The following is a 15,504-nucleotide window of genomic DNA, read 5'->3' as shown; positions in this document are numbered from 1 at the left end:
TTAATTTTTTTAATCGGAACCTTATAAAGATATTAATTTTAAATCTTAATTTTAATTTTAATTTCATTTTCAGATAGGGTCATCAAACAAATTTTTTTTTTTTAAAAGAACATGACAAGTGTAGTTTATAGATTAGATGATCATTTTAACAAAGAACCAATCAATCTTGGTTGGAGTGGACGTTAAAAACTAACGTCCGTTGATTCAAGAATACGTTGACAGCATAATTGCCAGGTTGTTTCAAGTATCAAATGAACAGAGAGTAAGTCAACAGCTTTACAATTCCCTACCTACTTTCTCTCCACCACCAATAATTACTATCCTTTAACGGCAGTCAAAGTTCAAAACGCATATCAGATACGTACATATATACTACTTATACATATATGTGATTATATTGGGGGTAATTAGTACGGAGTATATATAAATTTTGTTATTTTAATGTTAGCCAAACAAGTTTCGCTAGCTCTTAACGCTACGCTGGGTACGATTTCTTACTAGATTATGCTTACTTGATGATGATTAATTCCTTCAAACTATATATTGTAATATAAGCGATTTACGTTTTACTCGGTTCAGTTTTCACTTATTTGAATTAATTCTATCGGTTTGTTACCTAATTAATCAGTTTAACAGGCACTCGATCTTGATTTCTAATTTACTGATGCTTGTTTTGTTAAACTTAGTCCTTACCTATTATTGACTCTTGATTTGACTGCCTGTTTTTATTAGTTGATGAGTTTGCGAAATTGTTCCACATGATATGTGTAATTAAGTTTATCAGGTTTTCAAAATGGATTTGTACTTTACTGGTGTATCTTATGTTTGAATTAATTCATGATGATCGATTACTGTTCTGTTTGTTTAATAGGTTTATATATAGTTTGTGAAATTGTTCATCATGATACTTTAACTTTGAATGATGAACCAATCTATTTTGTTTATTCATCACCTTGTATTATTAAAGCACTATTATTTACCTTTTTAATCTGTATGTATGCAGATCTGTAGTTGATTATCACTGATTAGTGAGTTTCTTCTGCAAAAGGTTGCGGTTATCAAATGATTGTCTCTGGTCTTCTAACGTCCGTTGGTATCAATTTTGCACTTTGTATAATATTCTTCACTTTGTATTCGGTTTTGAGAAAACAACCTGGAAATTATAAAGTATATGCTCCACGTTTACTTGCTGAGGGGAAAGCGCATCGACCGAGCCGGTTCCATTTAAATAGATTGGTACCTACTCCTGGTTGGTTGAAAAATGCATGGGTGCCTTCAGAAGATCAACTCTTGTCATATTCAGGACTCGATGCTGTTGTATTCATGCGAATAATCATCTTCAGGTGATCACATATTTTGGATGTAGTTGGAGCTTCACAAGTACAAATAATAATCAAGTCCTAATTACTGCTTATAGCTGTTCAATACTGATGGTGTTTGCCCTTTTTGTTTTCGTGTTTTATTTTTGCAGCTTAAAAGTATTCAGTATCGCTGGGTTTATTGGAATTTTTATCTTAGTACCTGTGAATTGCTCCGGAAATCAGCTGCATGATATGGACTATGTAAACATAACAAACAATTCATTGGAAGTATTTAGCATTTCAAATGTAAACAATGGGTCAAATAGGTAAATTTTGGTGACTTGACATCATATATGCATTCAGATGTGTTACCAGTACTAGTAAGAATATAAGAATTCTGACATTTGAGTTAAAATCGTGTTGCAGTTTATGGATACATTTAGGTGCTGTATATGTTGTTACCATTGTTGTGTGCTATCTTCTTTATACTGTAAGTTTAACAGTTCTTGTTACCTATTGCATTTTATTTACATACAGTAGTACAGGATAACCATATTTATAGTTATAACTTCTAAATTTTACTGAGACAATATGATCGAAAAATGACAACTAAACGGTTTCATCTCAAAGGGTATATGGATACTATATGTCGAAATATGAAATGTGTTGAATAAACTTACCTTGCGTAGATTATTAGTAGTATATTATCTCCAAAAACTACATTGTTCATTCTAAATATATATCATATCATATAATTGCATAATTTGACAGAGTTTGAAATATTTAACGGCTAAGCGGATAAGGTTTTCCTTGTTACATCAAAATGATATAAATAAATTCAATTGCTTTGTGGCATGTGGCATGTACAACATTCTTGTTCATGTGTCAAATTAATTCTGATGAAGTCAATCTATTGCGAATCCTTGCCTCATGTACATTACAACTTTCTTAATCTTGCTTAGTGTTCAATTATATAAATAATAAGTGGACTTAAATGCTTCATAAGCTTTTAATTAATGATGTTGCTTTGAATCCTTTAGGAATACAGATATATTGCTTCAAAGAGGATTAATTATTTCTGCTCCGTAAAACCTCAACCTCATCAATACACTGTCTTAGTTAGCAATATACCTGTTTCAAAAGGAAGCAGTGTTGGCGCCAGCGTTGTAAACTTTTTCACCGAGAATCATCCTGCCACATATTTATCTCATGTGGTGGTTCACCGAAAGCGCAAAGTTTGGACAGTCGCTGTACGTTATACTTATATATAGGGTTAAAAACTACTCAATAGCCTTATACTTTTATTTTTGTTCTAATGTAGGTTATATACCCAGAAAAATACCAGTGTAGGTTACATACTTTCCAAAAGTGTTCTAATGTAGGCTATTGGTGACCGCTTACCTGCTGAACCGGTTAAACTAATTATTTGGCATTTTTTTAACTAAAAAAATTACACGAATTGTCTATGTAGTTTGCTCATTTTGCGTATGTAGTCTTTGCTACAACACTAAAATTTCATCTGTTTAAAACATATACATCTCTTTTGGTACTAAGTGCTGCAAATATTAATGATCCGGTGATGTATGGTTTTGTACGTCAAAAACTAATTAAAACTAAGTAAATGAGGAACATTCCTAGATTAAGCAATAACTAAATCTTAAACAAAAGAATAGAATAAAGCAAGATATAAAGTCAAAATTTTATGAATCACGAATTGAAACAAAGATACGAGTTTTAAAGTCAAAATATTGTGTTGGATTTTTAACAACCGGAAATTGTTGGAAATTATTTTTGGATTTTTTAATGGAGAAGATGAAATGAAGATGAGGAAGAAGATGACACAAAAATGCCCTCACATGCTTTGCACATAAGTGTTTTAACGGAAAAAATTAACAACGTTAGCATGTATAACAAATACCTTATTTATCAGGTTAGCAAGTCAAGTTGGTTTACATTAACATACTTTTTCAAAGTACATAGCCTACAATAGTATTTTTCTTGGTATACAGCCTACATTGGAACAAAAATGAAAGTATAAGGCTATTTAGTAGATTTAATCCTTATATAAATTCTTACACTTGTTCGATCATTGGTACGTGCTAGTAGTTCTTAATATTTTTGAAACAATTTTGTGCAGAATGCTGTAAGGAATTACTACAGAACATTTATCAATCACAGGAGAGTAAAGAAAATAGCTGATGCTGAGGTGAATCTGAATGTGAATGTGAATCTGAATGTGAGAATTGACAAATCAAGAGAGGTAGATCCAAACTACTGAATTTTTTTTCTGCGTGTGTGTGTGTTGGTTAAGATGTTCGAGAGAACAAACTGTATGTGCACTTTTCATAAAACTGTGTTTTGTTTATGTCACTATGATGTATCGTATTGATCTCTCTATATTTGATTCGGTAACATATTTTGTTTGTCTGTTTTATTTTTATTGATAAGAAAGGAAGTCCAAGCTGCGTTTGTGTCATTTAAGACCCGTTACGGTGCTGCAATTGCTCTTCACATGCTACAAGCAAATAATCCGACACAGTGGCTAACTGAGCAAGCCCCTGAGCCACAGGATGTTTATTGGCCATTCTTTTCTTCAACATTTATGGGAAGATGGATTTCTAAACTGTTGGTCATCTTATCGTGTACTCTCGTTACAATTCTCTTCCTTATTCCAGTTTTTATAGTGCAAGGACTTACAAACCTTGCACAGTTGGAAAGTTACTTCCCTTTTCTCAACAGCATCCTTACCATGTAAGTGGCTTCTATAACTCATTTTGTTCTTAGAGCTCTTATGCAATATGAATCTACAATTTACGGGGTGTTTGGATATTCATTTTGGAAGTGATTATCTGAAACTGAATAATCAGAATCGGATAATCAACTTTGAAAAAATGTGTTGTAAGAAAGAGTGTTATGTAACAACCCAAACCAAACCGCGACCAGAATACAAAATAAAAAAAAAAAAAAAAAAAATTTGCTGTACGGAGAAGTGGCGCGGCGCGCCAGGATGGTCGCGCGGCGCGCCATTCGGGCCTGTCCGGAAAGTTTCAAAATGCGAAAAAGATCGACCAGTTCCCGACATTTTTAGACGACACGCTTTTAACCACACATTCAAATATGTAAAACTAACACAATTCAAACGTAAAATAAGTTTTACAAAGCGGGGCCCACTTCGGCCGTTTTACGAGTTTAATACAAAATATGAGTTTCGACCGCCAAAAAGTTTAAGTACCAAACTACACTACGAGCATGGCGTTTGGGATTAAACTACCCAAGTCTCGGTCAAACTCCAAGAACTAACACTTCCAAAAAGCGTCCCCTAATCAACAAGCGGGATCTCTAATCCATGATAATGCCCTTACCCTTGTCCACAACCGAACCTATAAAAATAGTAAACAACGAGAGGGTAAGCAAAGCTTAGTGAATGCAATAATTATACGAATACATATATAATTATACCTACTTGCATACACTTACACAAACCGCAAACATGCTAACAAACACAATTAGCTTATCGTCGCAATAACAAGCTATAAACCTCCAATACCACAAGCTAGCATAACAACCGCATATAAATATAACTCGAATAATATAATATGCTTACCACACAAATAACCATGGTTAACCAATAGTACAAGGGAACGGCGCTCGCGAAAACGTCATCGGTGTTCACAACATCCGTTAGGGCACTTAACACCTCGCACCACTAACCCCTAGGGTGGCACCTTAACACCTCGGCACATCACCCCGAGTGGCATCTTAACACCTCGATGCATCACTCATAAATTTACGGAGTGGCGTCTTAACACCTCGACACTACACTCCTAGGTGGCATCTTAACACCTCGATGCTACACCCGAGTGGCATCTTAACACCTCGATGCTACACTCTTCACGTGAAACATGGTGTCTTAGCACCTCGACACTACACATTTTACGCTACAACAAATAGATACATTATATACATACGCATATAATTATTCCACTCACCTCAAAGTCTTGTGAAAAGATACCCGAGCTTGCGAAACCTCAAAATAACGTACCTATCACATTATATATATAATCAAACGCAAACTCAAGTCGGTCAACCAAACCCTTTCACCATTCTAAGCCATTTTGACCCAAGGTGCAATTTCAACCCATTTGCACCCTTAACCCTAAATTGGGCCAACACACACCAAAACCCTAATCATTCGTCAAGATGGGTTTAAAACACACTTAGGTCACAAGGCTAACTCGTTTTCATACTTGCTAGGCCGCTTAGGTCATTAAAGACTCATTTGACCCATTTCAAAGTCAACACACCCATTTGGGTCATCCATACCCAATAACACCCATTTACATATCATTAAAGTGTTCTAGTACTTTAACTAACCAATTAAGTTCATAATCATCAATCTAACACTTGAAAACCCTAGTTAGTCATCTTTGAGTCTTCATGACCCAAATTCATCCAAAAACACCCCATTCACCCACAAATGGGTTTTAAGTTCATCATTAACCCTAACTCTAACCCTTTCACAAATTAAACAAGGAAATCAAGATTAGAGCATACCACTATGATCAAAACGTAGCTAGAGGAAAGATGAACAACTTTAATACCCGCACTTTGATCCGAAATCGCCTCCTTCTTCCTTGATTCAAGCTTTCCCTCACTAAGAATCTCTCTCTCTCTAGAAACTAAATTGGAAGAAGTGAAGTAGATGAAAATGGAGTTATGAGGCTCCCCAAAACTGATCTAGGGCCTTAAGGTCGGCCCTCAAGTGAATTTACCCAATTGCCCTCAAAATATCTAATTAAAAACAAAGTGAGCTGTCAGCCCGTAATGGCGCGGCGCGCCATAAGGCCGCGCGGCGCGCCAAATGCCCAGTTCAGCTTCTTTTGCCTTTTAATTAAATACAACCTAAACCCCACAACTTGAATAACTTATACATACATAAGTACAATAAAATATTCGGGTCTTACAACTCTCCCCCACTTAGATTGGATCACGTCCTCGTGATCCGCACCAAATAATAGAATTTAAGCACTCTACCTTGAACATTTCCGTCTCCAATGCGGAATTACACTTGTAGCAATCACTCATCCGGGTTCTCACTTCGTACACTAACGCATCATAATACAACAACCGTACTTCACACTTCCATTCGATCAAAATTCTCACCACTCACTCGGAAATACACCGTGAAAACATCATAATATATCTTTCCAAAAGCCATAGCACTCCATCATTTCACGATATCGGGTAATCAACCCACGAGACCCAATAACTACAACCGTTTGCTCTTACGCCGAGTATCCAAACTCGTACCTTACACTCCACAATCGTCCTAAAAGTAGTACAATCCACCAACAATCATTGTCGTCACGCCTATCAATCGTGGAATATTCGGGAATCATCCCGACACTTTTCGAAAATCTCTCGTATCCCTCTATCGGGAACTTCGCCATACCGTCTCACGTCGCTAACTACCTTCGCAATTAACTCCAAAGTCCAACTTGGGACTTTTTCGAAGACCATCGAAGCTTTCCTTTCCTAAATGAGCGACACCCGTTCGCTCATCACGTCTACTAGATAGGAACTTTTCCGCATTCTCCGGCGTTGGTCATACTAAATAATCCTTCCAAGGACTCGCTATAAGATATTCGAACCTCGGTCTTTCAAATCATTTGAGTGTCAACGCTCGCTAAACATCACACTATACCACCGTTGTAAATTCGAGTTTCTCACCGGTACCCAAAATCAAAGCAATCACATCATCGGGGTCAAAAGTTACACTAGTAGGTATAAGGAGGCACCTGACGTTGTGTTATCCAACTCCGATTACTAACACCGAGTCTCCCAGACTCGACCCTTACGGGGTCTACTCCTGATGTCACACGTCACCTAACTACACGCGGTCACACAAATCTAACGAACCTTACGCCTCGACACCCATGACTTCCTAGCGGCACCTGCTAGTCACTATCCACCTAGGCCGCATAGCTAGTCTACTTATATTCCATCTCAACACTAAGGAGGCGCTTGGAACACCAAGGCTTACACCTTTCCAACTTGGTCCTAACCATTAACCCGGTTACCTACATACATAAGGATAGTTAACCACCAAGACTCTACTCGCACACGAACGCGATTAACGGAAATGCCTCTAGAACGGCACACCGCGTACACCCCCAAAATCATAAAAGAAAAGAGTGGCCGTCAAGAGCGTACAACACTCGCCACACAATCACAAAACCGCCATTGAAATCGAATCGTCAATTAATCATTAATTCGAAGATTATTCCAATAACTAAATACACACTTGCACGCATTCCGAAACGTGCAATACACACAACATCCGAAGTCTATAATGATCACTTAGAATACGCGAAGTCGTCACGTATTCTTCCAACTTCTCTAGGCAATCATTCTCTAAGAGTCAACATTAATAACCAAATTGTCACCCGCAATTTACTAAAGTCCACAATTCCGAGTACAAAGTTTGCTCAATCCCTTATATCGGGAAGAACTTAACCGATCTCGTGCCAAGATATCAATCCCCTAGCGTACCCTTACCAAGTACAATGCTAAAAACCACCAAGTCTCAACCTAATGTCAACAACCCAAAAGATGAAGGCCAAGTAAAAATGAATCCTTACGGATAACACCTTCCACCTAACACCCCTCTTAGTACGCATACACGGCTAATACGCATCTACTACAAGTATTTGATCAGAACACGGCTATTGTATCACTAGTCACACAACATGGTCCTCATGACCGAACCACCGGCGTATACAACCAGTAATTTTCAATACTAACAATAAGAAGGTTATTCAATACAAAACTCAAGGTGTACAAAAACGGCTATCGTGATATATCCGTAGTGCGCAAAAACGGCTATTGCAACACTACCAACAATATGTGTGTGAAACACGGCTACCGCACTATTAATACCAATGTGTGAGTAAAACCGACTATTACTCACAACCATGTGCACAAAACGGCTATGTGCACAATTCCTACGGGCAATTAAAATCGTAAATATACAAGTAACGGTTCTTCCCGAGAGCCGCTTGCCATCCATCACAACCAAGGGTGGTAACGAAGAGTTAATCCTTCCGGATATCCCTCATCACCTATCACAAGTCAAACGCGGTCAACAGAGAGATGACCCCAAATAAACACATATATCTAATTTCCTCGTAGTACACAAAATGGCTATTTTGTAACTACTACCCAAAGTATACGACAATGAGGCACATCGTACCCTTTCTCAAATCCCATTACGCTTCCTCGGTAGGAATATAAATCCTAATAAAGTCGACACAATTTCTTTGATGTAACACTACCAACTTCCCAACGTAGAACCTCGTTCCTAAATCAAATCGTCAAGATTACAAAGTCAAACGATTTCGCCATTTACCATCGTACACGACCATACTTGGCGTCGGTCCATCTTCCTGAATTCTCGAGAGCTCAATTCGATAATAATAAATACTAACGTCTACCGTCACCCGATTGCGCCACTAAAGTGATGACACAATGTCAACATAACACGTATCCTTTTAGAACGAAATTACCGCTACCCGCAAGGTAGACTTTTCCAACTATCAAATCCTTTCTACCCGTTACCACTACGAAAGCATCCGGTCAACGATACACACATGCTCTTAAGGGTTTCACCCACTTCACTACAAACGCGAACACGCGCTCACAACCTAACGCCAAAGTTCGTTCTCATGGCTTAGTGGATTCATTTACCCTATCACTAAGAAATGCTTGATTGCACCAAGTCTTACGCCCTCGTCCGTCAATACAAATGTCATCATAGGGTGTTTCCATTAGGAATGTCACCCGCATCAATACTACGTATTACCACTATGCATTCGTCCCCAGGGCGCGTTTCCACGAGTCAACGACTCAGGCGCTACCCTGGTGCACTATCATCAAAACCATCAACAAATCGAATCTTCACCGAGTTCACTTGAGTCTAAATAGATCTCGAAGCAAAGTTTAAGTCCCTAATACATACACGAATCCATCGGCACAAATAAACAATAATAAGGCATATTTGTGCCAAAGACGAAAATACCTGAAACATCATCGTTGGACCCTTGCGCTCCACTGATCATCAGATAGTCACGCTCTAACCTCCTAACCCGATCTACAAACGATTCGGAACATTCCGACTTACGGTGTCCCTTCTTTTGGCAAATAAAGCACTTGATCGTGCTTAAAGGTACACTCGTACAATCCCGTGCAAAATGACCTCGTCCTCCACACCGAAAGCACGTAGGCCCATAACCTGTCTTACTCCTTTTCTTCACTTTTTCAACACCTCCGGGCGTACTTCTCGCCCTTTTACTAGGAGCACCTCTTGATTCTAACTTTCTCTTACCCAAAGAGTGATCAGCAAATTTTGAAGCATGAGATTCAATCCCCATAGTTGTTCCTTCGTCACCGTCACCTTGAGGTTTAGGAAACCTCTTTTCTAACTCTTCCTTTACGACCTTAGGCACTCGGTCTCGAACCATCTCGGTCACTATTCCCTTGAACGACTCTTGGAGAACTTGCTTAACCTTGTTGGCGAAAATCAAGATATAGCGTTTTAACTCCGCCTCAATCCTTAATGTTAACTCATCCTTCCCCTCATGAATTGGCGCGTCCGTTCCGGTTCCATCTTCCGTCTTCATTCTAAAGAATGCATATAGATTAAACAACGAAACGAAAAGGAACGACATACATATACCACACCGCCCCATCTTGGTTGATACTCGTCGTACATTGCTTGTTTGACACGTCTTGAACCCGTAACAATGGTAGCTAATCATTGTTACGCGAGCACGTCGCATTAACTTGCTAGTACAACGTCTATCTCGCTTGATGATTGCTAAAACAACACAAAACGATTAGTGCAAGGTTAGTTCACATAGACCTAAGCACTAACCAAATCCCCGGTCCGACCCGTCTCCTACAAGTCCCGCAAAAAGCGCATACACATTAAAGTCTAAGTCTAGGCACCTATCTCAAGTCGCCTAAATCCCTTAGACCATGCTCTGATACCACTTGTAACAACCCAAACCAAACCGCGACCAGAATACAAAATAAAAAAAAAAAAAAATTGCTGTACAGAGAAGTGGCGCGGCGCGCCAGGATGGCCGCGCGGCGCGCCATTCGGGCCTGTCCGGAAAGTTTCAAAATGCGAAAAAGATCGACCAGTTCCCGACATTTTTAGACGACACGCTTTTAACCACACATTCAAATATGTAAAACTAACACAATTCAAACGTAAAATAAGTTTTACAAAGCGGGGCCCACTTCGGCCGTTTTACGAGTTTAATACAAAATATGAGTTTCGACCGCCAAAAAGTTTAAGTACCAAACTACACTACGAGCATGGCGTTTGGGATTAAACTACCCAAGTCTCGGTCAAACTCCAAGAACTAACACTTCCAAAAAGCGTCCCCTAATCAACAAGCGGGATCTCTAATCCATGATAATGCCCTTACCCTTGTCCACAACCGAACCTATAAAAATAGTAAACAACGAGAGGGTAAGCAAAGCTTAGTGAATGCAATAATTATACGAATACATATATAATTATACCTACTTGCATACACTTACACAAACCGCAAACATGCTAACAAACACAATTAGCTTATCGTCGCAATAACAAGCTATAAACCTCCAATACCACAAGCTAGCATAACAACCGCATATAAATATAACTCGAATAATATAATATGCTTACCACACAAATAACCATGGTTAACCAATAGTACAAGGGAACGGCGCTCGCGAAAACGCCATCGGTGTTCACAACATCCGTTAGGGCACTTAACACCTCGCACCACTAACCCCTAGGGTGGCACCTTAACACCTCGGCACATCACCCCGAGTGGCATCTTAACACCTCGATGCATCACTCATAAATTTACGGAGTGGCGTCTTAACACCTCGACACTACACTCCTAGGTGGCATCTTAACACCTCGATGCTACACCCGAGTGGCATCTTAACACCTCGATGCTACACTCTTCACGTGAAACATAGTGTCTTAGCACCTCGACACTACACATTTTACGCTACAACAAATAGATACATTATATACATACGCATATAATTATTCCACTCACCTCAAAGTCTTGTGAAAAGATACCCGAGCTTGCGAAACCTCAAAATAACGTACCTATCACATTATATATATAATCAAACGCAAACTCAAGTCGGTCAACCAAACCCTTTCACCATTCTAAGCCATTTTGACCCAAGGTGCAATTTCAACCCATTTGCACCCTTAACCCTAAATTGGGCCAACACACACCAAAACCCTAATCATTCGTCAAGATGGGTTTAAAACACACTTAGGTCACAAGGCTAACTCGTTTTCATACTTGCTAGGCCGCTTAGGTCATTAAAGACTCATTTGACCCATTTCAAAGTCAACACACCCATTTGGGTCATCCATACCCAATAACACCCATTTACATATCATTAAAGTGTTCTAGTACTTTAACTAACCAATTAAGTTCATAATCATCAATCTAACACTTGAAAACCCTAGTTAGTCATCTTTGAGTCTTCATGACCCAAATTCATCCAAAAACACCCCATTCACTCACAAATGGGTTTTAAGTTCATCATTAACCCTAACTCTAACCCTTTCAGAAATTAAACAAGGAAATCAAGATTAGAGCATACCACTATGATCAAAACGTAGCTAGAGGAAAGATGAACAACTTTAATACCCGCACTTTGATCCGAAATCGCCTCCTTCTTCCTTGATTCAAGCTTTCCCTCACTAAGAATCTCTCTCTCTCTAGAAACTAAATTGGAAGAAGTGAAGTAGATGAAAATGGAGTTATGAGGCTCCCCAAAACTGATCTAGGGCCTTAAGGTCGGCCCTCAAGTGAATTTACCCAATTGCCCTCAAAATATCTAATTAAAAACAATGTGAGCTGTCAGCCCGTAATGGCGCGGCGCGCCATAAGGCCGCGCGGCGCGCCAAATGCCCAGTTCAGCTTATTTTGCCTTTTAATTAAATACAACCTAAACCCCACAACTTGAATAAGTTATACATACATAAGTACAATAAAATATTCGGGTCTTACATGTTAGGATGTGCTTTTGTTGCTTTTAAAGTTGTGTAAATTATATTTTTACTAAATAAATACGTACAACGATCAAAATTACATTCTTGTGAAGGTATAAGATAAAGTCTCTTAGCTACTTTCAAAACGGAAATCCAAACACCCCTAAATCCATCAAGATTATTAATCTATATAAATATAAATATAAATATACTGAAGTTTTGTATGATTTGGATGTATGTATGTAATTGAGTGTTGATCGATTAATATTAAATATGATGCAGGTCTATTGTAAGTCAAGTAATAACAGGATACCTTCCAAATCTGATCCTTCAGGTGTCACTAAAGATAGTGCCTCCTATCATGAAAGTTATATCTTCTCAACAAGGATATATTTCTGTTAGTGAGATTGAAAGGAGTGCTTGTCACAAAGTAATTTGGTTTACTGTTTGGAATGTTTTTTTCGCCAATGTTTTATCTGCCTCGGCTTTCAGTCTATTATTCATTTTTCTCGAGTTCAAGGATATCCCTTCAAAGCTTGCTGTCTCTGTCCCTGCTCAGGTATAACAAGTTTCCATATTCATGATGAATTCTTAAATATAATATAATATGTATGCCATTAATTAGGTAAAGTGAGAAACCGGCATGTAACATAACCAATTCCAGTACAAACACATACAATACCGATTTGAATTAATTCATGATGATCGATGAATTAATTCAAACATAAAATACACCAGTAATAGTTTTTATGAGTGTTTGTACTGCAATTGGTTATGATACATGCCGGTTTGAATTAATTCATGATGTTCGATGAATTAATTCAAACATAAAATACACCAGTACCACTTTTGAAACACTCACCCAAAGAGAGAATTAGTTATTTCCAACTAAGGGTGCGTTTAATTGAATAGCGCGTTTGTTTCTGACGTCTGAGTGACAGTTGGTGTTCTTTAAGTTATATCAAGAACACTTATTAAACACCTATATTGTAGTTTTTATTCATGTCATACGTTAATAAAATAATTTTACATGATTCACATTGTTCTTTCAAAATTATTTCTCAAACAGCTTATTGTCATTGAAAAGCAACTTCATTATTATTTATTATGTATAGTAAATGAATGTTTTTAATCCCTTGTTGATGTGATGTTATGATTGGCAGGCATCATTTTTCATAGCATATGTTGTGACATTAGGATGGACGAGCACCTCATCAGAATTGTTTCGTGTGATACCCTTTGTAGGAAGCTTATTATCTAAACCTTGTTCCAAAAACTCTAACGAAAACAACTTCAGCGTTCCATCTTTTCCTTATCATCAAGATATTCCAAAGATTCTTTTCTTTGGACTTTTGGGCTTTACATATTTTTTCTTGGCTCCTCTCATCATTCCCTTTCTCTTGGGTTACTTTTCTCTTGCATATATCATCTATCGTAACCAGGTTCGTTTTAATCATCTACTAGTCATGCCTTTTTCATCAATGAATGAATTAATCAAGATGCTGTTTCAATAACCGCTTTCTATTGCAATTTGTTTATATTTTTTTGAATGCAGCTTTTGAATGTATATGCACCCAAGTATGAATCTGCTGGAAAGTTTTGGCCAATTGTTCATGATACCACTATTTTTTCTCTTGTTCTCATGCAATTCATAGCCTTCGGAATCTTTACTCTCAAGAAGCTTCCCCATGCCACCGCCGTAACTTTTCCTCTTCCTGTCTTCACACTTCTCTTTAATGAATATTGTCGAAAGCGGTTTCTACCTATTTTTATGGCCTATTCAACCGAGGTATATATATGTTACTTCCGCATAATAATACTTTACAAGTGATTCCTTTTATAGTTTGTATACGGTGATAGACTATAAATCCCAGAGGCGGGAATATCGACCCATTTCACTAATAGAATAGTGATTGACCAATAGAATAGTGATTGACCAATTACAGTTATTTTAACTACACACAGATAAAATAAAAAATAGAGACAAAAAAAGTTGGCAAACACGGAAATGGATTAAATGGACCGAATAACTTAATAGGTAGAACGTCACTTGATATGAATTTTTAAATTAATACATCCTCCTAAATCGTTGTTTTCCAATATCTAGTTAATTGTAAAAAAAATAAGTCTGGTCTGTTCAGTGAATTCAGTATTTCAAAGTGTTCCAGTCATCATAGATGCATTAACAGCCACTTGGGTAAGTTGCATATAGCTAGTTTTATTTAGCTGTTGTTGGTGTTGTATTGGTGTATCTGTAGACTCTACTAAAGAAGGATAAAGAAGATGAAAATGATCCAGACATGGCTCAGTTTCTGTACCAACTTCGTTCAGCCTATCAGCACCCAGCACTCGTGCCCACAACATATTCTTCATCACATTCAGACACTCTTCATGAACCACTTATCCCTACTGCACAAGTTAGAGGCTAAAACATAGTTACTGCTGCATAAGCTGTGTATTTATTATATTATAAATCATGATACGTGTGCGAAATCCCTTATACATTTTGAAACTTAAGAAAATACAGTAGATTAAACCAAACGATACAAGCCCTTGATACAAATTTGTCATGTACAGCAGTACAGTACAGATGCTTCTGCTTCTGATTCCTGTTAGGTGAGGTGCATAGATTGTTGACATGTAGATGATGCTTGATTTGTAAGTATTGTTGCGTTTAAATATGTTGTTGTGCTGATTGTATTTATTCTCTTTCTGTTTAGAGTCGAATCGATTAAATAGGTCCAGAATTTATTTGTTGGATGACATTATGGGTTGAGTTGTCGAGTCTGTAAAACTTTAAAATTAAGGATAGTTTGAAGTTTGTATTGGATATTTGATTTTTGATATTATAGTTGTGGTAATTGTTGGAATAAAATTTGGGTTCTCACTTGTTGGAAAGTGGTAGATAATGAAGTCATATAATTATTGGATTGAATGGGTTGATTAGCGCAGTGAAATTTGGATTTCTCGATGGATTAATTTTTGGCTGATGATCAGAAATGGTTGACGAAGTTGAAATACCGGATTTAGATTGAATAAATACGTGTGGTGAGCGGATTTGCTAATTGCCAGCCATACCTGAATGAATGATGATACGAGTAGTATGTATGTCTGCATGTATGGATC

The 15,504-nt window shown here is 37.7% G+C and overlaps 1 protein-coding gene across 2 annotated transcripts; it reads left to right on the top strand.

The window, feature by feature from the left end:
- Positions 1–244: 244 nt before the first annotated feature.
- On the top strand, positions 245–15,247 carry LOC139863109 (CSC1-like protein At1g69450). Of its 2 annotated transcripts, none has more exons than XM_071851754.1 (11): positions 245–262; positions 1,004–1,343; positions 1,472–1,627; positions 1,728–1,791; positions 2,342–2,551; positions 3,439–3,561; positions 3,754–4,052; positions 12,661–12,937; positions 13,542–13,820; positions 13,934–14,167; positions 14,637–15,247. In XM_071851754.1, the coding sequence occupies exons 2-11, from the start codon at positions 1,063–1,065 to the stop codon at positions 14,805–14,807; spliced, it is 2,094 nt and encodes a 697-aa protein (XP_071707855.1). In that variant the 5' UTR covers positions 245–262; positions 1,004–1,062; the 3' UTR covers positions 14,808–15,247. The 2 variants fall into 2 exon arrangements, with proteins under 2 accessions (XP_071707855.1, XP_071707854.1); XM_071851753.1 differs by lacking the exon at positions 245–262 and adding an exon at positions 314–484.
- The last annotated feature ends 257 nt before the right edge of the window (positions 15,248–15,504 follow it).

The sequence above is a fragment of the Rutidosis leptorrhynchoides genome, chromosome 8 (genome assembly GCF_046630445.1).
Source record: "Rutidosis leptorrhynchoides isolate AG116_Rl617_1_P2 chromosome 8, CSIRO_AGI_Rlap_v1, whole genome shotgun sequence".
In the NCBI taxonomy this organism is placed as follows: Eukaryota; Viridiplantae; Streptophyta; class Magnoliopsida; order Asterales; family Asteraceae; genus Rutidosis; species Rutidosis leptorrhynchoides.
The sequence above is the reverse complement of the archived record's forward strand: the minus strand, read 5'-3'. Positions and strand labels throughout refer to the sequence as shown.

Excerpts from the sequence above, each read along its gene's own strand:
- LOC139863109 (XM_071851754.1), top strand. The coding sequence starts at position 1,063 with ATGATTGTCTCTGGTCTTCTAACGTCCGTTGGTATCAATTTTGCACTT. Across the intron at positions 1,344-1,471 it reads ATGCGAATAATCATCTTCAG|CTTAAAAGTATTCAGTATCG; the intron begins GTGATCACATAT and ends TTATTTTTGCAG. Across the intron at positions 4,053-12,660 it reads CTCAACAGCATCCTTACCAT|GTCTATTGTAAGTCAAGTAA; the intron begins GTAAGTGGCTTC and ends AATATGATGCAG.